Genomic DNA, 24,211 nt, shown 5'->3' on the forward strand with positions numbered 1-24,211 from the left:
TTTGAAACTGCTTCCAACTTGTCTCTTTTCCTTCATTAGAAAACTAAATGATGTTTGAGCTGCAGGACGGAGGATCACCAGGAATAAACACACAGATTCATCCTGATTAGGGTCACCTGGACAGGTAACGGTTTATCACAGGATCACCTGGACAGGTAACGGTCTATCACAGGTTCACCTGGACAGGTAACAGTTTATCACAGGTTCACCTGGACAGGTAACAGTCTATCACAGAGCTACACATAGAGACAAACAGTCATGTGTGTAGCTCTGTATGCTGTATGTACACACTCACCTTCACACCTACAGATCATTTAGAACCACTAATTAACCTCAGCATGTTGTTGGACCGTGGGAGGAACCTGGAGAACCCAGCAGGAGAACATGGAGACTCCATGCAGAAAGATCCCAGAACCAGAACCAGAATCAGGGATCTTCTAGCTGTGAGGTGACGGTGGAACAAATTAATATTGTATAATGATTTAATGTATATTATTAATATTATATAATGATGTAATGTATATTGTTAATATTATATGATGATGTAATGTGTATTATTAATACTATATAATGATAGACTGTATATTATTATTATATGATGATGTAATGTATATTATTAATATTATATAATGATGTAATGTATATTATTATTATATAATATAGACTGTATATCACTATTATATAATGATAGACTGTATATTATTATTATATGATGATTTAATGTACATTATTAATATTATATAATGATATAATGTATATTATTATTATATGATGATTTAATGTATATTATTAATAATGACAGTCTGTATATCACATAGTTCAGACTTTTTTGTTTTAAAGATTTTATTGTCAAACCAACATAAAGGGAAACTCTGACACATGATGAAGGAATAATTAATGACAGAACATTGTCAGTATGTTCTTTCTGTATCTGATGGTTCCTCTGGGAGAACAGAACGTGTCTTTAATGGTCGTCTTTCTATGACAGACTCTGGAGGCAGCAGGGGGCGCTGCAGCTCAGCAGGCTGCTCCTTTCACAGCTTCTTTTCTTCTTTGTGTCCAACATGTTTAAACTCTGATGTGTCCTCATCCTGCAGATGTTCTTCTCTCTCCAGATGTTTCCTCTCTACTCTGCTCCTCAGCTGCAAATGTTCTTCTATCTCCAGATGTTTCCAGATGTTTCCCCTCTGCTCCTCAGCTGTAGATGTTCTTCCATGCTGGATGGACCTCCAGCTGTAGCTCCTCTGTTCTCTCGTTCTGCTACATTTATTTATTCATCCAGTCGATTCTTTTTACTGAATCTGCTTCAAACAACCTTTATTTTTAGACAGGAGCTGAAGAATAAAGTGATTTTAATGAAACATGAAGATTCAAAGTCTGAAACTCTGAAGATTCTGGAAAGAAAAGAACCTTAAAACCCGTCGGTTCTGGTCCCAACCAGCTGCTGGACCAGAGTCCGGAGCTCCCTCAGCTCTGCTCGGATGGCCTGAAGCTCCTGGTTCTGCAGCTCCTGGTTCTGAAGGTCCTTGTTCTAGACCTGGTTCTGAAGCTCCTGGTTCAGCAGGACCTGGTTCTGAAGGTCCTGGTTCTGGACCTGGTTCTGAATCTCCTGGTTCTGCAGCTCCTGGTTCTGAAGGTCCTGGTTCTGCAGGACCTGGTTCTGAAGTTCCTGGTTCTGAAGCTCCTGGTTCTGCAGGACGTGGTTCTGGACCTGGCCTATGTGGACTCTGTTGGAGAGAGGATCCTGTTAGAGTGGGTGCTGACAGTCCGACCGAGCGGTTCTGTGTCGGGTTCTTACCCAGAACCTCGGAGCGTCTCTGCGTCCCTCTGGAGGACCAGGAACCGGTCCAGAGTGTCCTGCAGGACAGACCAGACCGTCAGCACCAGAACCTTCCAAACCACATCACCTGCTTCAGGAACTCACCTTGATCTCCGCCGTGATGTGTCCCGTCTCGTCATGGTAACGAGGGAGCGTTGTGATGTCATTATCGCAGGCGGCAACCAGCGGAGAGCAGCAATTGGACACAAACCGGTTGTCATAGAAACGACGAAGGAGGGGTATGGAGTCCTCCACCTGCAGGATGACCACAGCCTGCTGCATGACGGCGTTAGCCTGGGAGTTATCATGGACCCTACAGATAGACAACAAATACACAATAAATACACAACGTTAGCCTGGGAGTTATCATGGACCCTACAGATAGACAACAAATACACAATAAATACACAACGTTAGCCTGGGAGTTATCATGGACCCTAGAGATAGACAACAAATACACAATAAATACACAACGTTAGCCTGGGAGTTATCATGGACCCTACAGATAGACAACAAATACACAATAAATACACAACGTTAGCCTGGGAGTTATCATGGACCCTACAGATAAACAACAAATACACAATAAATACACAACGTTAGCCTGGGAGTTATCATGGACCCTACAGATAAACAACAAATACACAATAAATACACAACGTTAGCCTGGGAGTTATCATGGACCCTACAGATAGACAACAAATACACAATAAATACACAACGTTAGCCTGGGAGTTATCATGGACCCTACAGATAGACAACAAATACACAATAAATACACAATGTTAGCCTGGGAGTTATCATGGACCCTACAGATAGACAACAAATACACAATAAATACACAACGTTAGCCTGGGAGTTATCATGGACCCTACAGATAGACAACAAATACACAATAAATACACAACGTTAGCCTGGGAGTTATCATGGACCCTCCAGATAAACAACAAATACACAATAAATACACAACGTTAGCCTGGGAGTTATCATGGACCCTACAGATAGACAACAAATACACAATAAATACACAATGTTAGCCTGGGAGTTATCATGGACCCTACAGATAGACAACAAATACACAATAAATACACAACGTTAGCCTGGGAGTTATCATGGACCCTACAGATAGACAACAAATACACAATAAATACACAACGTTAGCCTGGGAGTTATCATGGACCCTACAGATAGACAACAAATACACAATAAATACACAACGTTAGCCTGGGAGTTATCATGGACCCTAGAGATAGACAACAAATACACAATAAATACACAACATTAGCCTGGGAGTTATCATGGACCCTACAGATAGACAACAAATACACAATAAATACACAACGTTAGCCTGGGAGTTATCATGGACCCTACAGATAGACAACAAATACACAATAAATACACAACGTTAGCCTGGGAGTTATCATGGACCCTACAAATACACAATAAATACACAATAAATACACAACAGCCTGGGAGTTATCATGGACCCTACAAATACACAATAAATACACAACAGCCTGGGAGTTATCATGGACCCTACAGATACACAACAAATACACAATAAATACACAACATTAGCCTGGGAGTTATCATGGACCCTACAAATACACAACAATACAATAAATAAACAATAAATACACAATAAATATACAACGTTAGCCTGGGAGTTATCATGGACCCTACAGATACACAACAAATACAATAAATACACAATAAATACACAACAAATACAATAAATAAACAATAAATACACAATAAATATGCAACGTTAGCCTGGGAGTTATCATGGACCCTACAAATACACAACAAATACAATAAATAAACAATAAATACACAATAAATACACAACGTTAGCCTGGGAGTTATCATGGACCCTACACAATAAATACACAACAAATACACAATAAATACACAATAAATACACAATAAATATACTATAAATACACAACGTTAGCCTGGGAGTTATCATGGACCCTACAGATACACAACAAATACACAACAAATACACAATAAATACACTATAAATACACAACAAATACACAATAAATACATTATAAATACACAACAAATACACAATAAATACACAACATTAGGTGTTAGTCCAGTTGTGTGTTAGTCCAGGTGTGCGCTTGTCCAGGTGTGTTTCCAGGTGAGTGTTAGTCCAGGTGTTAGTCCAGGTGTGTGTCCAGGTGAGTGTTAGTCCAGGTGTTAGTCCAGGTGTGTGTTAGTCCAGGTGTGTGTCCAGGTGTGTGTTAGTCCAGGTGTGTGTTAGTCCAGGTGTGTTAGTCCAGGTGTGCGTTAGTCCAGGTGTGTTAGTCCAAGTGTGTGTTAGTCCAGATGTTAGTCCGGGTGTGTGTGAGTCCAGGTGTTAGTCCAGTTGTGTGTTAGTCCAGGTGTGAGTCCAGATGTTAGTCCAGATGTGTGTTAGTCCAGGTGTTAGTCCAGGTGTGTGTTAGTCCAGGTGTGTTAGTCCAGGTGTGTGTTAGTCCAGGTGTGTGTCCAGGTGTTCTGACCTCTGGAAGGTGTCTGTCAGCAGAGCGATCAGTAGATTGACACACAGGATCGAGGAAGCTGCCAGAAACGTCCCACAGAGCAGCGGTGCCATGACATCATCCACCGTTACCATGGCAGCGTATTCGTATTCGTCCACCAGAGTGATGCGATACAAACTATAGAGGAGGCCGGAAACAGACTGCATGCTGGGAACTGAGGAGGAACCTGGAGACAGGAGTGTTATTGATTACTGATTACTGATTATTGATTACTGATTAAAGATTGATTAATGATTACTGATCATTGATTACTGATGACTGATTACTGATCATTGATCATTGATTATTGATTACTGATTATTGATTACTGATCATTGCTTACTGAGTACTGATTATTGATAATTGATTACTGATGACTAATTATTGATCATTGATTACTGATTATTGATTACCGATCATTGATTACTGATTACTGATTATTGATTACTGATCATTGATTACTGATTACTGATTATTGATTACTGATCATTGGTTATTGATTATTCATTACTGATCATTGATTATTGATTATGATCCTCACAGGGAATCTCTGACCTCCAAAGATGATCCAGAAGCTGCAGGCGTACGGGATGAAGATCTCGGTGTATAGGAACAGGAAACGCATCACGTTGCCAGCGATGTTCCCCAACATGACGATGAACGGACCCATCAGTCTGCAGCATCAACATGCAACTGGTCAGCAACCAGCAACATGCAACTAGCAACATGCAACTGATCAGCTGTGACCAGCAAGTGCTGACCACTCAGGTTACCATGGTAACCAGACCAGCTATCCTCAGCCACTGGACCAAACCAGTTCAGTCCTGAACTCAACATGTACCTCATTACATAGTAAACACAGTATTTTCTGCAGTAAACTGTGTACTTGATGCAGTAACTGTGTGCTTGATGCAGTAACTGTGTGCTTGATGCAGTAACTGTGTGTACCTGAAGGCTCTGACGTGCTTCATGAGTCGCAGCCACAGAAAGACGACGGTGACGGAAAACAGACGCAGACTGATGGTGGGAAGATGGACGGACGGACGCAACACATCCACCAGGTGGACGCTAAAGGACGCCGTCAGCAGACAGTAAACCATCCAATCACAGACGTTCCTGGTGGTTCAGAAAGCAGAGACACAGGTCAGTGTGATGTGTCATGTTATGTCGTGACATGACATGTCGTGACGTGTCGTGTCGTGTCCTGACGTGACATGATGTGTCATGTCGTGACATGTCGTGATGTGACGTGTCGTGACGTGATGTGTCGTGACGTCTCGTGACGTGACGTGTCCTGACGTGACATGACGTGTCATGTCGTGACATGTGATGTGTTGTGACGTGACGTGTCGTGATGTGACGTGTCGTGATGTGACGTGTCGTGATGTGACGTGTCGGGACGTCTCGTGACGTGACGTGACGTGACGTGACGTGACGTGTCGGGACATGTCGTGACGTGACGTGTCGGGACGTCTCGTAACGTGATGTGTCATGATGTGTCATGATGTGACGTATCGTGACGTGACGTGTCGTGACATGACATGTCGGGACGTCTCGTGACGTGACGTGACGTGACGTGACGTATCGTGTCGTGTCGTGACGTGACGTGTCGTGTCGTGTCGTGTCGTGTCGTGACGTGACGTGACGTGACGTGTCGTGTCGTGTCGTGTCGTGACGTGACGTGTCGTGTCGTACCACAGGTCCCGACTGTAGCTTCCTCTGGTCCTGCGAATCAGTTTGTTCTGGTCCAAAAGGAAACGTCTCTCCTACAAAAAACAACACACACACACACACACACAAACACACACACAGTAGAATCAAAGACCAGCAGTCTGTCTGTTGGACAGGTGTTGATGGACAGGTGTTGATGGACAGGTGATGGACAGGTGTTGTTGATGGACAGGTGTTGATGATGGACAGGTGTTGATGGACAGATGTTGATGGACAGGTGATGGACAGGTGATGGACAGGTGATGGACAGGTGTTGATGGACAGGTGTTGATGGACAGGTGATGGACAGGTGTTGTTGATGGACAGGTGTTGATGATGGACAGGTGTTGATGGACAGGTGTTGATGGACAGGTGTTGATAGACAGGTGATGGACAGGTGATGGACAGGTGTTGATGATGGACATGTGTTGTTGATGAACAGGTGTGGTTGGACAGGTGTTGATGATGGAGAGGTGTTGATGATGAACAGGTGTTGATGGACATGTGATGGACAGGTGTGGTTGGACAGGTGTTGATGTTGGACAGGTGTTGATGATGGACAGATGTTGATGGACAGGTGTTGATGGACAGTTGCTGTTGGATAGGTGTTATCAGTGCGTCCCGTGCAGGTGAGTTACCGTCAGGTAACAGTGTTTCTCCTCTAGAATTTTTTCCAGCAGTGGCAGCAGGCTCCCCCCCGCCGCCGCCACACACACGCAGAAAAAGAGTATATACTGAGAGCAAGATAGAGTTATCTGTAGTTTACCTTAGTACTCGCGAGTACCCAACACAGTGCAAGACTGCTGTGAAAGTAGAGACATGCGGCGGTGTTGTATTTGCGACGATTACAAAAAAAAGGAAAAAAAAGAAATTTAAAGGGGCAGCGGCTGGGATTTTAGCAGTGGCGGGTCGCTGCTGCAGAATGAATGTAGAGGAAACCCTGGGTAAGTTTCCAGGTGCCAGTCAGGTGGGTGTGGTCAGAGGTGTCGTGTTTCCTTACCTGAGGCCACATGGGATGTGAGCAGCGCAGGTCGTCATGGAGACGGCGCTCTGCCCACCGTCGCCAGAGGCGGAGCTTCCTCCTCGACCGCCAAATGTCCAGCAGCTCCCTGAGCACCTCCTCGAGAGTCAACAGGAGCGCTGGGAGGACGAGGAGGACACGCCACCAGTCCTGAGACAGACCGGTGAGACAGACAGGTGAGATGGGAAGGTGAAAAAGACAAGTCCTGACCAGTCCTGAGACAGGCAGGTGTGACAGACGGATCACCTGGGGGAGGACATAGCGATCAGGTGAGTCTCGGCGGACGGACACAGAAATGGCCACCGTTGTCCAGGAAACGTTGAACAGAAAGTTGAGTAAAAGGAGAAGCCACGCCCCTAATCTGTCAGGATACAGAAGCAGAGACAGACAAGTACAGCAGCAACCTTCCACTTGAAATGCCACAGAGATCTGGGTCAGAGTGAGTTTACCTGCCATAGAGTTTCCATTTGACCTGAATCAGTTTGAGGAAGACAGGATTCATGATCAGGTCGAGCTTCCCTTCCTGGACCACCACCTGCAGCTGTAGGACAAGTTCACTGTCCTCTGAAAACTGTAACTATAAACAGGTAACTGTAAACTGTAAAATATAAACTGTAAACTATAAACTGTAAACTGTAAAATATAAACGTAAACTGTAAACTATAAACAGTAAACTGTAAAGTGTAAAATTTATTACTAAATCTCACCGGAGATGAGGGCTCATTGACCACTGCTTCTACAAAACACAGACAGAATCAGGTACAACAGTCAGTAAAACACAATCAACAATGATAGTAGTACTACAGTAGCATCAGTAGTAGCAGTGATGGTAGCACTGCAGTAGCATCAGTAGTAGTAGCAGTGATAGTAGTACTGCAGTAGCATCACTAGTAGCAGTGATAGTAGTACTGCAGTAGCATCAGTAGTAGCAGCAGTGATAGTAGTACTGCAGTAGCATCAGTAGTAGCAGTGATGGTAGCACTGCAGTAGCATCAGTAGTAGCAGCAGTGATAGTAGTACTGCAGTAGCATCAGTAGCAGCAGAGATAGTAGTACTGCAGTAGCATCAGTAGTAGTAGCAGTGATAGTAGTACTGCAGTAGCATCAGTAGTAGCAGCAGTGATAGTACTGCAGTAGCATCAGTAGTAGCAGTGATGGTAGTACTGCAGTAGCATCAGTAGTAGCAGCAGTGATAGTAGTACTGCAGTAGCATCAGTAGTAGCAGTGATGGTAGTACTGCAGTAGCATCAGTAGTACCAGCAGTGATGGTAGTACTGCAGTAGCATCAGCAGTAGCAGTGATGGTAGCACTGCAGTAGCATCAGTAGTAGCAGCAGTGATATAGTACTGCAGTAGCATCAGTAGTAGCAGCAGTGATGGTAATACTGCAGTAGCATCAGTAGTAGCAGTGATGGTAGTACTGCAGTAGCATCAGTAGTAGCAGTGATGGTAGCACTGCAGTAGCATCAGTAGTAGCAGCAGTGATAGTAGTACTGCAGTAGCATCAGTAGTAGCAGCAGTGATAGTAGTACTGCAGTAGCATCAGTAGTAGCAGTGATGGTAGTACTGCAGTAGCATCAGTAGTAGCAGCAGTGATAGTAGTACTGCAGTAGCATCAGTAGTAGCAGTGATAGTAGCACTGCAGTAGCATCAGTAGTAGCAGCAGTGATAGTAGTACTGCAGTAGCATCAGTAGTAGCAGTGATAGTAGTACTGCAGTAGCATCAGTAGTAGCAGCAGTGATAGTAGTACTGCAGTAGCATCAGTAGCAGCAGTGATAGTAGTACTGCAGTAGCATCAGTAGTAGTAGCAGTGACAGTAGCACTGCAGTAGCATCAGTAGTAGCAGCAGTGATAGTAGTACTGCAGTAGCATCAGTAGCAGCAGTGATAGTAGTACTGCAGTAGCATCAGTAGTAGCAGTGATGGTAGTACTGCAGTAGCAGCAGTAGCAGCAGTGATAGTAGTACTGCAGTAGCATCAGTAGTAGCAGTGATGGTAGTACTGCAGTAGCATCAGTAGTAGTAGCAGTGATAGTAGCACTGCAGTAGCATCAGTAGTAGCAGCAGTGATAGTAGCACTGCAGTATCATCAGTAGTAGCAGCAGTGATAGTAGTACTGCAGTAGCATCAGTAGTAGTAGCAGTGATAATAGTACTGCAGTAGCATCAGTAGTAGCAGTGATGGTAGTAATGCAGTAGCATCAGTAGCAGCAGTGATAGTAGTACTGCAGTAGCATTAGTAGTAGCAGTGATGGTAGTACTGCAGTAGCATCAGTAGTAGCAGCAGTGATAGTAGTACTGCAGTAGCATCAGTAGTAGCAGTGATAGTAGCACTGCAGTAGCATCAGTAGTAGCAGCAGTGATAGTAGTACTGCAGTAGCATCAGTAGTAGCAGCAGTGATAGTAGTACTGCAGTAGCATCAGTAGTAGCAGTGATAGTAGTACTGCAGTAGCATCAGTAGTAGCAGCAGTGATAGTAGTACTGCAGTAGCATAAATAGCAGCAGTGATAGTAGTACTGCAGTAGCATCAGTAGTAACAGCAGTGACGGTAGTACTGCAGTAGCATCAGTAGCAGCAGTGATAGTAGTACTGCAGTAGCATCAGTAGTAGCAGTGATGGTAGTACTGCAGTAGCATCAGTAGTAGCAGCAGTGATAGTAGTACTGCAGTAGCATCAGTAGTAGCAGCAGTGATAGTAGTACTGCAGTAGCATCAGTAGTAGCAGTGATAGTAGCACTGCAGTAGCATCAGTAGTAGCAGCAGTGATAGTAGTACTGCAGTAGCATCAGTAGTAGCAGCAGTGATAGTAGTACTGCAGTAGCATCAGTAGTAGCAGTGATAGTAGTACTGCAGTAGCATCAGTAGTAGCAGCAGTGATAGTAGTACTGCAGTAGCATAAGTAGCAGCAGTGATAGTAGTACTGCAGTAGCATCAGTAGTAGCAGTGATGGTAGTACTGCAGTAGCATCAGTAGTAGCAGCAGTGATAGTAGTACTGCAGTAGCATCAGTAGTATCAGTAGTAGTACCTTGCAGGTGTTCCTCAGAGGGTTCTGGATGTGGTTCTGGTTCCAGCAGGTTCAGGTAGAAGTACTGCTGTCTGGTGATTCTGTCTTTCACCTGGAACTGACTGAGCGCCAGCTGAGCCTGAACACAAGTCACATGTCACCACGGCAGCTTTCTGGACCAATCAGAGCCCTGTTTTCTGTCAGCAGGCGGGACATCATTACCACTAAACTCATCTGACCAATCAGAGCAGTTATACAGAGCTGTCCGTCAGCATCCTTCACCCCTGCGTCCGCCCCGAGCTCCAGCAGCAGGCGAGCCGCATCACTGCGCCCTGACGACACAAGGAGTCAGAGGTGATGTCAGAGGTGACGTCAGAGGTGATGTCAGAGGTGACGTCAGAGGTGATGTCAGAGGTGACGTCAGAGGTGACATCACTGTACCGAGGTTGGCTGCGAGCTGCAGTGGCGTCCTCAGTTTGTAGTCGGTGGACTCGATGGTGGCTCCGGCCCGCAGCAGTAGCCTGATGGCTTCAACGGCGTCGTTCTTGGCGGCGTAGTGAAGCGGCGTCTGCTGGTCCAGGTGAGTCCGAGCCTCTGGGTCAGCTGACGGCAACATATACACAGAAACATCAGACTACCTGAAGCTCGTCACGGCCTTTCGGCGGCGCCAACGCTCACCTTTGTGGTCCAGCAGGAACTGCACCATGTCCTGGTAGTCCAGCGCTGCCGCCACGTGCAGCGCCGTGACTCCAAACTGATCCGGGCGACGGAGATCGGAACCGCAGTTCAAGAAGAACCGCATCACGTCCACGCTCCACGCCCTGGAGATCTGAGCACACCTGCTGCATCACTGACTGCACAGATACCAAGACAGGTGAACAGCTGGACTAGGAAAGATCATGGGTTATAATCCTGCTCTCTGATTGGCTACTGTTGTTAAAGGCTCTTTAAAGGAACAGTCGGTGTTCTGTTCTCTGATTGGTTACTGTGCTGCTGACCTCATGCAGGACGGGTTGTCCAAATCTGTCTGAGCTGTTTGGATTGGCTCCATCTGAGATGACCTCATCGAGGAACTGAAGGTCCACCTGAACACACAATTAACACACAGCACCTGGTTAGTTACCTGGTCAGAGTTATCTGGTTGGTTACCTGGTCAGAGTTACCTGGTTGGTTACCTGGTCAGAGTTACCTGGTTGGTTACCTAGTCAGAGTTATCTGGTTGGTTACCTGGTCAGAGTTACCTGGTTGGTTACCTGGTCAGAGTTACCTGGTTAGTTACCTGGTCAGAGTTATCTGGTTGGTTACCTGGTCAGAGTTACCTGGTTGGTTACCTAGTCAGAGTTACCTGGTCGATTACCTGGTTGGAGTTCTGGTCAGAGTTACCTGGTTGGTTACCTAGTCAGAGTTACCTGGTCGGTTACCTGGTTGGAGTCCTGGTTAGTTGCAGCCAGGTGTCTGAAGTGATCCAAGAGTTGTTTATTCAGTTTCTGGTTCTTGCTTGAGGTGTCAGTTTCGTCTTTCTGGCCTTTGTCACCTTCGTCTTCCTCAGTCAGACCGCTGTACCTGGTCTCCAGCTGAACACCTGAACATGAACCAGGTCACGGAGACATGAACAGAACCAACCTGCTGAGTGGAACCGACAGAAACCACTTGGACTCACCTGTCAACTTTCGTCTTCTCTGTTTCCATCGACTGCATGAGTGTGACGTCCACCAATCTGTAGCCTTCTCTGCTGCCGACGCTGAGGACCTGGACCCCTGAGGAGAACCGGAGGCCTGTTGAGAACCGGAGGCCTGAGGAGAACCAGATGAGCTCTTTGTGTTTTTTTTGTTTTTTTGAAAATGTCCTGATTTTTGTTAGTTTCCTTCCACTGGATGAACCAGACGGATTTGTCCAATACATACAGCAGGCCTTTGTGATCAAAAGTTTTCAAAATGTTCTACATAAGTCTGAGGGCGTTGCCGTGGCGACCCCTGGAAGTTTGATGCTTCGCCATGAAGCAGGCAGTGATGTATAAATCCTCTCGACATGCTCCAATCTGCCTCAAACTTTACATGTTTAACCACAGTCCTACCCTGATCACATCCATATCATAATATCCTCTCACAGTCATAGCGCCACCTGCTGGACGGGAACTTATATGTTTTATACTTTGATGTACTACCATGAGCCAGTTGTCCATATTCATGTTCATTATTGTTTCACCCTCTTTATACTGGCTACCAGTTATTTCTGTCTCTTCATATCAGCTCCTAGTGTTTCAGTGTTGACAGACTGCTTCCTGGTGAGTTTTATCCTCTTTCTGTTGACTCTCAGGATGTTTCAGCCGATTTCAACTGACTCCCAGTATGTTTTAGTCTTTTTACACTGGCTTCAGTATATTTTGTCCTCCTTTAAAAACACCAATTTGAGTGTTAGTATTTTTTTTAAGACTTGTTTGTGTGATTTTGCCTTCTCATAAAGAACACTGTAACTCTGAAAATACTTCACACGCACCACATCTACAAACTTTGTGATATAATCCTTGAAACTGGTCAGCTACGTCTCCACACCTTCACTTTTCTGCAACATCTCCACGTGCACTACACCTCCACGTCCACTACGTCCTGACATACACTATGTCCTGACGTGCACTACGTCCGGATGTGCATGGATGTGCCAAGTCCTGTTCATAGCTGCTTCAGCTTTAATTTTTTTATTTTACACTTTTTCAACTTTGAATGTTTCTCTTTAAGACGTCTCCATCAGTGAAGGTTACTACGCGTTAGTTAAGCTCCACCCGGCTGGGACGACCTGTAGATTGGAACAAGCACTCAGACTTACCTGGATGGGGTTGGTTCTGTCCATCATCTCCAGTTCTGGTCCAGGATTCCTCAGACAGGTCAGACCTGATGGGGAACGCCTCTTCATCCTGGTTCTACTGAGCCTCTGTCCACCTCCAGAACTCCAGAGTTCAGCTGAATCTCCTAGAGCCTGTAGAACCTGACAGAAATCCAGGAACCTGCAAAGCTGTACTGGACCCAGTAAAACCTACAGAACTCGGCTGGACTTGATGGAATCTGTGTCCAGATTTTATCTGTAGTCTCGCTGGATCATGGATGAAGGACTGAGAACTGTCTCCTGGATCCGTCTTCACTCTGTGGTTCTGAGCTGATCTGGATCTGATGCTGCTTCTGTGTTTCAGTTGAAACAAACAAACCATGAGCTCAGCTGGTTATCAGCTGTTGACTCAAAGGTTGATGCTTGGTCTTATCAGTGGGTGGAGATGGGAGGGACCAGATCCAGGTCCAGGTCCAGGTCCAGGTTCAGGTCTTAGTTTATGGCTGGGTCACGCTGAATGAAGACCAATGACTGATCTTTATTGATGTAAACAAACATGAACAACATGGCGTGTTCTAGTTGGTCAGAATATGTACTGGACGTGGAACATGTTCTCCTCACGTTCTCCTCATGTTCTCCTCATGTTCTTCATGTTTTCCTCATGTTCTCCTCATGTTCTACATGTTCTTCCTGTTCTATATGTTCTTTATGCTCTTAATGTTCTCCTCCACTGACTCCATCTCTCTGTGTGTCTCCTTTCAACCCAAACTGAGGTCTGACTTCTCCTACGATCATACAGGATCAGTGATGTTTGGAAGTTTATTCTGTGTAATTTAAACATCTGATCATCCTCATGTTTAACTTCGTTAAAGGTCTTTCATTGTTTTATTCATTGTTTCATGTCTTTAAGGGTCTACAGTGCTGAATGGGATCATTCATTGGTTTTCTGTCAGCTGTGATGCAGTGATGTCAGCATGATGTCACTCATTCACTACGTGTCACTCTTTGATAGGTTTGTTTTATTTGAGGTCACAGAAACAAAAACAACATTTAATGAGTCACAGGTTCTTCCAGTCTGTAGGTTCCTAGGTTCCTTCAGGATCATCAGAACATCAGAGAGTCCAGCTGGAAATCAGGCTGTATCAGGTTGTCACGGTAATCTCGTGAGTGTGTGTGTGTGTGTGTGTGTGTGTGTGTGTGTGTGGGGGGGGGGGGGGGGGGGGGGTTGTGGCTCTACAGCTAACTGCTGCTGGACGTTTATCCGAACCAGTGGTTTCCCATACAGTCTCTGTTCCACGGTACGCCACACAACCAGCACCACTCAGTCTGACAGCGAGGACACGCCATGTGCATACAGCCGCCTGCAGGGGGAGACAAACACGCATCAGGCTGCTGTACAGATCTGTATACATGTGATAGTCGCTGTGTGACATACGTGTTCTAACATGCATAAGTCCGTGTTACACGTGTGTTCTAGGCGTGTTCTCCTCCTACCATTCCTCTCTACAGGGACTGAACACTGGGGGCAGCGTTTGGTCGTCTCCTGGATCAGCAGCAGAGATTCTCGGTCCCACCTCCCCCTGAGAGCCGCCTCCCCCCCGACCAGGAAGCCCTGAGGAGCAGACAGGAAGTCCTGTCTTCAGCAGGTGATGACGGCGAGGATTGGTCCGAGCTGACGTACTCGGAGGTTCTGTGATTGGCCGGCTCACCTGTGAGGCTTCCCCTGTGGGCGGAGCCGGTGCCGCCTGACACGGCCCCTGGTGGTAGCCCTCCCTGCAGTCCCTGCAGAAGATGAAGCCGCAGCCCAGCGGTCGGTCGCACTCCACCCTCCTGCTGCCGTCAGGTGGGAGAAGCCCCGCCCCACAGCCAGGTGACGGACACATCAGTCCTCCAATGGCCAGCAGACACTCCTCGGCCCCGTACCGCTGGTACCGCCCATACTGCAGAGAGACAGGTGAGTTAGGGGGGTTCTGGGTCATCAGGTGAGGGGTCGCCACTCAGCATCACAGGAAACATGGACTCACCTGTTCAGGTGCACGTCCTCTCCAGCTTCTCTCAGTTATTTCACTGATAATATCTTTGTATTTTAACCCTGATCCTGACATGCTAACATCCAGCAGATGTTCTGGTTTTTATTTAAGCTTTTCTAAACCACAGAGAGTTGAAATATCTAGCTGAATATTTTAATATTTCTATGAAGGTTTTGTGGGAGTTTCATCATTTTACCATCAGCATTTATTCAGCCTCAGATGTTGTTTTACCTTCAGTCTGCAGAGTGCTTCTGGACTGAATATTTAATATGATATAAAACATAAATATCATAGTAAATGTTTATATAAACATTTACTATGTTATAACATAAATATCATAATAGATGTAAATATAAAAATGTATGATGACAAAAATCTAAGCGTAATGATCTACCAGGTGTGTTGGTTCAGGTGTACCTGCTCGTCTCCCAGGACCCTGAAGTGATGCACTTCTCTGATCAGAGAATCTTCACAGCCGGCTGGAGACACAAACATCACATGATCACACTTGCTACACACCTGTAACACACGTGATCCTCTGACCTGTCTGGTAGCTCAACTGTCTTTTCTGGAGGTTGATGATGTCACTGTTACTGGGAGGTAGCCCCTCCCCCTCACCTGCACAGGGCAGCGAGTATCCGATGACGGGATGATGGACGAAGCGCCGCTCACTGAGCCGAGCCTCACAGTAACCACGGAAACAGTCCAGACAGATCACATGACGCTCCAAACATGGGAAGACCACGACCACGTCCCTGAGGAACACACACGGTAAACACACCTGAGGTCAGCACACCTGAGCTGTGTGTGTGTGTGTGTGTGTGTGTGTGTGTGTGTGTGTGTGTGTGTGTGTGTGTGTGTTGCTTACATGACATCAGTGCAGGCGATACAGGGCACGTCTCTGGTGTTGGTCATGATGAGGTCCAGGGCCACAGAGAGGTCATCATCTGGGGTTGGATGGGTCGCACACTTCATGTAAAACTCCTGCGCACGCGCGCACACACACACACACACACACACACACACACACACACACACACACACACACACACACACACACTAATTAATAATGTAATAACATTTAATCTGAGTCTGATCTTTATTGTTTTTATTTATTATTGAATATTTAAAAATCTCCACGGCTGCAGATTAATCAACCAATCATTGCAGCCCTTGACCAAGCTCCACCCCCTTACCGTCTCGTTGCCGTGACAACCTTCTGATTGACAGATGCCATGGATACGACCCTGAAGGAGGACGTCGTCCCAACAGGACGGACCCTGGAGACAGAAGGTCAAAATACTGCATATAGTACTACTACTGCAGTACTGATACTAATACTACATATAGTACTGCTACTGCAGTACTCCATCTAAAAACTACATATAGTACTACTAGTACAGTACTGATACTAATACTATATATAGTACTACTACTGCAGTACTGATACTAATACTACATATAGTACTGCTACTGCAGTACTGATACTAATACTACATATACTACTACTACTGCAGTACTGATACTAATACTAGATATAGTACTACTACTGCAGTACTGATACTAATACTACATATAGTACTACTACTACAGTACTGGAACTAATACTACATATAGTACTACTTCTGCAGTACTGGAACTAATACTACATATAGTACTACTACTGCAGTTCTGATACTAATACTACATATAGTACTACTATTGCAGTACTGATACTAATACTACATATGTACTACTACTGCAGTACTGGAACTAATACTACATATAGTACTACTACTGCAGTACTGGAACTAATACTACATATAGTCCTACTATTGCAGTACTGATACTAATACTACATATGTACTACTACTGCAGTACTGGAACTAATACTACATATAGTACTACTACTGCAGTACTGGAACTAATACTACATATAGTACTACTACTGCAGTTCTGATACTAATACTACATATAGTACTACTATTGCAGTACTGATACTAATACTACATATGTACTACTACTGCAGTACTGGAACTAATACTACATATAGTACTACTACTGCAGTACTGGAACTAATACTACATATAGTACTACTACTGCAGTTCTGATACTTATACTACATATAGTACTACTATTGCAGTACTGATACTAATACTAGATATAGTACTACTACTAGATATAGTACTACTACTGCAGTACTGGAACTAATACTAGATATAGTACTACTACTAGATATAGTACTACTACTGCAGTACTGATACTAATACTACATATAGTACTACTATTGCAGTACTGATACTAATACTACATATGTACTACTACTGCAGTACTGGAACTAATACTAGATATAGTACTACTACTGCAGTACTGATACTAATACTACATATAGTACTACTACTGCAGTACTGATACTAATACTACATATGTACTACTACTGCAGTACTGGAAGTAATACTAGATATAGTACTACTACTGCAGTACTCTCACCCTGCTCAGCATCATGGTCGTCTGTCTGCAGCTTTGGCAGCGAACTCTCAATTTTCCAGGTTGGACCGACCTGCAGCTCTTACAGTACACGTAGAAAGTACTGCAGGTACGCACACCTGGAATGACAGTATACACCTGTTCACATAGAGTACCAACAGAGTACACAAATACTGCCCCCTACAGTTTGACTGTCTCACCTGCAGCAGTTACCTGTTGCCAGGTGTAGGATGACCTGGCTGCTACTGACGTTTAACTCTTTGAAATGTCTTCAGTATAAACACCTGTATACACCTGTACACACCTGTGTAATATTTTTTTCTCAGGACCCACATTAAATGCTTCTATGAACTACATGCAGAAGTTCTCTTCAGTTTCTTCTCATCTCCAGAAGTCCAGCCTGAAGGTGTCTCACCTGAGGGTGACTCACCTGCAGCCTCCTGCCTCCCCTCCAGAACCTCAGCCAGGCCAGGTGAGGAGGGAGAGGAGGGGGGGAGGTGGGAGGAGCCGAGGTCCGGTCGGGTCAGATGGTTCTGCTGGAGCTGAGAGGAGGAACCAGCGGGAGGTAGAACCACGTGGACGGTGCTCTGCTCCGGGAGGTCGCAGCTCTGGGAGGGGAGCACCATGATTAGGTCACACCTATCGTTAGGCTCAACCCTCACCTGCTGTGAAGCTCCGCCCTCACCTGCAGCGTGGAGGAGTTCTGCAGCTCCGTCCCAGCAAACAGAACCCGGAGCTGCTCGGGTCGGACCCCCTGCTGACTCCCCACCAGCTCCTTCAGCTCGGCCACGCTGGACTCCTCCTGCAGCTCCACGGCCACACCTGGGCCCAGGTTGTACCGCACGAACACTGGACAGGTGAGGGACAGGTCAAGGACAGGTGAAGGACCAGTGAGAGACAGGCGAAGGACAGGTGAGGGACAGTTGAGGGACAGGTGAAGGACCAGTGAGAGACAGGCGAAGGACAGGTGAGGGACAGGTGAGGGACAGATGAGGGACAGGTGAAAGACAGGTGAAGGACAGGTGAGGGACAGGTGAAAGACAGGTGAAGGACAGGTGAGGGATAGGTGAGGGACAGGTGAAAGACAGGTGAAGGACAGGTGAGGGACAGGTGAGGGATAGGTGAGGGACAGGTGAAAGACAGGTGAAGGACAGGTGAGGGACAGGTGAAAGACAGGTGAAGGACAGGTGAGGGATAGGTGAGGGACAGGTGAAAGACAGGTGAAGGACAGGTGAGGGACAGGTGAGGGATAGGTGAGGGACAGGTGAAAGACAGGTGAAGGACAGGTGAGGGACAGGTGAAGGACAGGTGAGGGACAGGTGAGGGACAGGTGAAAGACAGGTGAAGGACAGGTGAGGGACAGGTGAGGGACAGTTGAGGGACAGGTGAGGGACAGTTGAGGGACAGGTGAGGGACAGGTGAAGGACAGGTAACAGTCATTATATTCCAGCATTGAATCAAGATAATTATCGACTTATTGATCAACATTCATTAATTAATCAACCAATCACAGCAGCTCTGACATCACTGATTTCACACCTGCGTACTTCCTGTTTAAAAACTAAAGCATCTGCAGTAATACCACGTTAAATACTGTGTACTTTTACTTCCACTACTACTACATCATACATTTGAACAGTTTGTTGGAGTCACATCACATGTTCAAAGTTTCTCTGCAGCATCATGTGGAAAAACATCACGTTAACCAGTCATACATGTACACATGTAAATCCATCATGTCATACATGCACATAAGTTTCCCTGATGAGGGATCAGTAAAGAAGATCTCTTTGGTTAAAGTATCTGCAGTAGTATTACTTTAAATATTGTGTACTTTTACTACTTTAAATACCGTGTACTTTACTGCTGTCTCCTCATTGACACTCTCAGCTGGAACTATTGATTAGTGATTGATTATTGATTACATGGAAACAGAGTTATTGATTAAACTTATAGAGGAACCAGCAGAAGCAGATCAGTTGAGGACAGAACCTCAGACCGTTCAGAGAGAGTTAGTTTAGCTTCAGAACCCGGTGTAGTTCATTAGAACCCGGTGTAGTCCGGTGGAACCCCGTATAGTCCGGTAGAACCCGGTATAGTTCATTGCAACCCGGTGTAGTCCGGTAGAACACGGTAGAACGCAGCAGAACTCACCGATCATCTGTTTTCGTCCTTCATGTGCTCAGACTGCGCATGCGTGCCGTGGTGTGTTCTGGGAGCTGTGGTCCCACTGAGGGGTCGATGCGTCGTGACGTTGGCCGGCTGAACTACACAGTGGAGTGACGTCACGGAAAGGCCCCGGAAGTACAGGTTGTCGTTCTTTTCCGCTGGAAGAACCGGAGCCGAGTTGCTCCGAGTCTCTCCGAACCGTCAGCCCGGTCTGAGATGAGTCCACAGCACCGGAACCGGCCCGGTGAGCCTGCTACAGAGCACACCAGGTGAATGTGAACACGTTGATCAGCTGATCAGTGATTCTTGATCTGATTGGTCATCAGGTGAACTCGTGTTTTTAATGGATGTTTTCTGATTTCAAACAGAAAATCTGAAAAGTTCAAACTTGGAAAAACAAACAGTTTAAAATGAATCAATCATCAGTTGATTAATAATAATCATATTGGTAACCAATCAGACAGTAAATCCAATAATCAATGCTATTAATGAAACGCAGTTATTGATGTTAGGATTTATTTTTAAAGGCGCTGCTAAACACTGAAACTGATAACAGATATCAGTATTATTAATATTAATAGTATTTATCGTGTAATATTGACATTAAATTATCTATTATAAAAATTTATATTAATATTACTTATTATATAATATTAATAGTATTTATTGTGTAATATTAGTATTTATTGTGTCATTAATGATGAGCTGTTTGACCTTTAAAGCAGAGATAGTTCAGCTTCAGACTCTGGAGGACTGAAGACATGAAGGAGAGGAACAGATGGAGAGCTTCATATGAACACCATGACGATGAGATCCTGTTTCCTAGGAAGGTAACAACTGATCACACTGGAACTGTTAATGAAGGCACGTTTAAGGTGGAAACCAGAATAATCCTTCTATGAGATGCCACCAGTAGCTGCATCACAGCAAACAGGAACAGATGGACAGGTAGAGAACAGGAAGAGGTTCTAGCAGGTTCTCTTACAGGGTGCAGCTCCTGGAGATCGGATGGATCGTGTTCCAGAGATCTGGACGTCTCTGAGCACCACCTGATAGGAGAACTGAGTCTAAACCACCACCTTTAGCCAATTCACTATTTAACCCGCTTGATGCACTCATTTACAGGCAAATATTGTTTTCTTGTCTGAAAAAAATCAAAAAATTCCAAAAAAAAATTCTACAAAACTCTACAAAAATTCTACAAAAATTCCAATAATTCCTTAAAAATTTCAGTTAAAAAAAACAACTTTGGCAAGAGAATTCTTGTGAATATTTTCAAAAAATGAGTAAAAATCTTCCAAAAAAATCCTAAAACTATCTAAAGTGATTCCATATATATCAGTAAAAATTTCTTTAAGAACATTCACATAAAAATCAACCAAAATCCTGTGAATTTCACTCGATTTTGGTTGATTTTTATGTGAATGTTCTTAAAGAATTTTTTTTTTAAACATTTCTTTTTTTCCACTAAAAAATGTTCAAAAATGTCCCCAAAATCTTGAAAATGTGGACATCAGAAGTTTCACTGTGAAAATATATGTAGATTTTTTCACATTTTCAAACTTTAGAACGGGTCAATTTTAACCCGCGGGACGACACAAGGGTTAAATTACATGTTTGTGTTCTGTAACCAATCACATTTCAGCATACTGAATAAAATGTTCTGTTCAGATCATTTATCCTTTTCTGGGAGGATGTTCCACACAGAAAAGTTATTTAAAGGCTATTAGAGAAGAGCTGAGGAGGGTGCAGAAGGAGATAAAGAAGAAGATCAAGGAGGACAAGGCCAGCTACAGGACCAAGATGGAATCTCACCTGCAGGAGAATACCACAAGGGGGGTCTGGAGAGACCTGAGATCCATCTCTGGTTCCAGCAGAGGCCATGAGAGGGGAGCTGCAGCAGGAGGCCAGGAGTGGATCAATGAGCTGAATCTGTTCTTTAACAGATCTGACTCTGCTCCCACTCCTCCCCCCTCTCATCAAAGCACCGACCAGCCAGCTCCTTCTTCACACCTCAGCTCTCTACCACCAACACCACCAACAGCACCCCTCCTCCCATCCCCGTCTTCTACCACCTCCGGACTCCGCATACAGCCCCATCACCCCTCCTCGTCTCACCCCCCACCACCACCATCACCCCTCCCCCTGCCACCCTCCTCCACCACCCCCTGCCTCTCCATAACAGCTGATCAGGTGAGAAGTGAGCTTAAAAAGATGAAGACCAGGAAAGCTGCAGGTCCTGATGGAATCAGCTCCACACTCCTTAGAGACTGTGCAGACCAGCTCTGTCAGGTGCTGCTGCACATCTTTAACCTGAGCCTGAGTCTGGAGAGGGTTCCTCTGTTATGGAGACTTCCTGCCTGGTTCCTGTCTCTAAGACCAGGAACCCCAGGGAGTCTAACCACTTCAGACCTGTGGCCCTCACTTCTCACCTGATGAAGACCATGGAGAGGATCGTCCTCAAGAACCTCCGTCCCCAGGTGAGCCCACATCTGGATCCACTGCAGTTCGCCTACCAACTGAACATTGGAGTGGATGATGCAGTGGTCTACCTGCTGCACAGATCGCTGACTCACCTGGAGAACCCCAGCAGCACTGTGAGGGTCATGTTCTTTGACTTCTCCAGTGCTTTCAACACAATCCAGCCTTCTCTGCTCAGGGTGAAGCTTGAAGGAGCAGGAGTAGACTGTCACCTGGCTGCTTGGACCATCGACTACCTCACCAACAGACCACAGTATGTGAAGCTTCAGGACTGTGTGTCTGATGTGGTAGTCAGCAGCATGGAGGTCCACAGAGGACAGTGCTCTCCCCCTTTCTCTTCACCCTGTACACATCGGACTTCCACTACAACTCTGGGAGCTGTCACCTCCAGAAGTTCTCCGATGATACAGCAATTGTCGGGTATCTGAGGGGGATGAGAGGAAGTACAGGACGGTCATCTCTGACTTTGTTGACTGGTGTGAGCGAAACCATCTGCAGCTCAACGTCAGCAAGACGAAGGAGATGATCATCGACTTCCCCAGGAGGAGGACATCCCAGACTGCACTGGTGAACATTTTTCAATTCAATTTTATTTATATAGCACCAATTACAGTCAAATTGTCTAGAGATGCTTTACAGAACCCATATGCCTGACCCCCAGAGCAAGCCAAAAGGCGACAGTGGCAGGAACACACCCTTTTAACAGGGAAAAAAACCTCAAGCAGAACCCGGCTCTAATGTGGGGGAACCATCTGCTGCTGGCCGGACGGGTTGAGAGGGACAGAAGAGGTAGAGAGGTAGAGATAGAGGGATGGAGGTAGAGGGATACAGTTGGTGGGAGAACAACCACAGATCTGAAGCATCCAGCTCTGGGATCAGGGACACTCGGAGAAAGGACACAGAGAGAAACAGAGTGAGTGTAATGCAATAATGGTATATATATATATATTAAATCTAATGGTAGATAGAGAAGGGCTCAGTGCATCCAGAGAGGTCCTCCAGCAGCCTAGGCCTGTAGCAGCAGAACTAGGGGCAGAACTAAGGGACGTCCAAGAGGAAGACTCCAGCTGACCCCCTCAGGGTCCCCCAGTCAGTCCTAACTATAAGATTTGTCAAAAAGGAAGGTTTTAAGCCTGGTCTTAAAAATAGAGAGGGTGTCCACTTCCAGAACCCAAACTGGGAGCTGGTTCCACAGGAGAGGAGCTGATAACTGAAGGCTCTGCCTCACATTCTACTTTTAGAGATTCTAGGAACAACAAGTAAGCCTGCAGTCTGAGAGCGAAGAGTTCTGCTAGGATAATATGGTACTATCAGGTCTTTAAGATATGATGGAGATTGGCTGTTAAGAGCTTTATATGTCAGAAGAAGGATTTTGAATTCTATTCTAGATTTAACAGGAAGCCAATGAAGAGAAACCAATATAGGAGAAATATGATCTCTCTTGCTAACTCCCGTCAGTACTCTGGCTGCAGCGTTTTGGATCAGCTGTAGATGTTTCAGAGAGCTATTGGGACAACCTGATAATAAGGAATTACAGTAGTCAAGCCTAGAAGTAACAAATGCATGGACTAGTTTTTCTGCATCACTCTGAGACAGGATGTTCCTGATTTTTACAATATTTGTCAGGTGGAAAAAGGAAGTCCTACAGATTTGTTTTATGTGTGAGTTAAAGGACATGTCCTGGTCAAAGATAACATCGAGGTTCCTCACAGTAGTACTGGAGGCCAATGTAATGCCATCCAGAGTAACTATATGCTTTGAAAGCAATTTTCTAAGATGTTTGGGGCCAAATACAATGACTTCAGTCTGGTCTGAATTTAGTAGTAGGAAATTATAGGTCATCCAGGTCTTTATGTCCTTAAGACAATCCTACAGTCTGGCTAGCTGATTAGTTTCATCTGGCTTTATAGATAAATACAAGTGAGTGTCCTCAGTGTAACAATGGAAATTAATACGGTGCTTCCTAATAATATTACCTAAGGCAAGCATGTATAATGTGAACAGTATTGGTCCTAAGACAGAACCCTGAGGAACTCCATGTTTAACCCTAGTATGCTCAGAAGAGTCATTGTTGACATGCACAAACTGGAACCTGTCTGATAAGTAGGATTTAAACCAGTCCAGTGCTGTCCCTTTAATGCCAATACAATGTTCTAGTCGCTG

At 45.2% G+C, this 24,211-nt stretch overlaps 2 protein-coding genes and 1 long non-coding RNA gene across 8 annotated transcripts; 1 reads left to right on the forward strand and 2 right to left on the reverse strand.

Annotated features, from left to right (window-relative positions):
* Positions 1 to 834: 834 nt before the first annotated feature.
* On the reverse strand, positions 835 to 13,764 carry si:ch73-193i2.2 (transient receptor potential channel pyrexia). Of its 4 annotated transcripts, XM_055018686.1 has the most exons (19): positions 12,906 to 13,764; positions 11,743 to 11,875; positions 11,504 to 11,664; positions 11,081 to 11,167; positions 10,761 to 10,911; positions 10,524 to 10,685; positions 10,305 to 10,414; positions 10,104 to 10,221; positions 7,789 to 7,817; positions 7,531 to 7,658; positions 7,328 to 7,442; positions 7,061 to 7,231; positions 6,046 to 6,116; positions 5,299 to 5,466; positions 4,906 to 5,024; positions 4,333 to 4,537; positions 1,925 to 2,132; positions 1,799 to 1,857; positions 835 to 1,727 (listed from the first exon to the last, which is right to left on the reverse strand). In XM_055018686.1, the coding sequence occupies exons 1-19, from the start codon at positions 12,990 to 12,992 to the stop codon at positions 1,532 to 1,534; spliced, it is 2,478 nt and encodes an 825-aa protein (XP_054874661.1). In that variant the 5' UTR covers positions 12,993 to 13,764; the 3' UTR covers positions 835 to 1,531. The 4 variants fall into 4 exon arrangements, with proteins under 4 accessions (XP_054874661.1, XP_054874660.1, XP_054874659.1 ...); XM_055018685.1 differs by having other exon boundaries at positions 7,061 to 7,442; positions 7,531 to 7,622; XM_055018684.1 differs by having other exon boundaries at positions 7,061 to 7,442.
* Positions 13,765 to 13,900: 136 nt separating this feature from the next.
* On the reverse strand, positions 13,901 to 19,681 carry prkn (parkin RBR E3 ubiquitin protein ligase). 3 transcript variants are annotated; one of them, XM_055018694.1, is made up of 11 exons: positions 19,553 to 19,679; positions 18,084 to 18,247; positions 17,814 to 18,006; positions 17,402 to 17,517; positions 16,129 to 16,212; positions 15,801 to 15,916; positions 15,551 to 15,687; positions 15,350 to 15,411; positions 14,612 to 14,842; positions 14,397 to 14,514; positions 13,901 to 14,263 (listed from the first exon to the last, which is right to left on the reverse strand). In XM_055018694.1, the coding sequence occupies exons 1-11, from the start codon at positions 19,557 to 19,559 to the stop codon at positions 14,160 to 14,162; spliced, it is 1,332 nt and encodes a 443-aa protein (XP_054874669.1). In that variant the 5' UTR covers positions 19,560 to 19,679; the 3' UTR covers positions 13,901 to 14,159. The 3 variants fall into 3 exon arrangements, with proteins under 3 accessions (XP_054874669.1, XP_054874667.1, XP_054874668.1); XM_055018692.1 differs by having other exon boundaries at positions 14,397 to 14,842; positions 19,553 to 19,681; XM_055018693.1 differs by having other exon boundaries at positions 14,397 to 14,842; positions 17,829 to 18,006.
* LOC118471315 (uncharacterized) lies at positions 14,718 to 20,944 on the forward strand. The gene is made up of 4 exons (XR_008604396.1): positions 14,718 to 14,856; positions 15,537 to 15,703; positions 16,081 to 19,836; positions 20,290 to 20,944. It is a non-coding gene; the product is annotated as an uncharacterized LOC118471315 (long non-coding RNA).
* Positions 20,945 to 24,211: the final 3,267 nt, after the last annotated feature.

This window comes from Amphiprion ocellaris, chromosome 16, assembly GCF_022539595.1.
Source record: "Amphiprion ocellaris isolate individual 3 ecotype Okinawa chromosome 16, ASM2253959v1, whole genome shotgun sequence".
In the NCBI taxonomy this organism is placed as follows: Eukaryota; Metazoa; Chordata; class Actinopteri; family Pomacentridae; genus Amphiprion; species Amphiprion ocellaris.

Bases quoted from the DNA above. Each gene is read 5' to 3' on its own strand.
- si:ch73-193i2.2 (XM_055018684.1), bottom strand. From the start codon at position 12,992: ATGAAGAGGCGTTCCCCATCAGGTCTGACCTGTCTGAGGAATCCTGGA. The intron at 10,222-10,304 runs GTAATGATGTCC...ACTTGTGTTCAG, and splicing joins TTGGTCAGATGAGTTTAGTG to GCTCAGCTGGCGCTCAGTCA. The intron at 2,133-4,332 runs GTCAGAACACCT...GTCTATCTGTAG, and splicing joins CTGACAGACACCTTCCAGAG to GGTCCATGATAACTCCCAGG.
- prkn (XM_055018692.1), bottom strand. The intron at 15,688-15,800 runs GTAAGCAACACA...TGTGTTCCTCAG, and splicing joins ATCGCCTGCACTGATGTCAT to GGACGTGGTCGTGGTCTTCC. The intron at 15,412-15,550 runs GTGAGGGGGAGG...TTGTGTCTCCAG, and splicing joins ATACTCGCTGCCCTGTGCAG to CCGGCTGTGAAGATTCTCTG.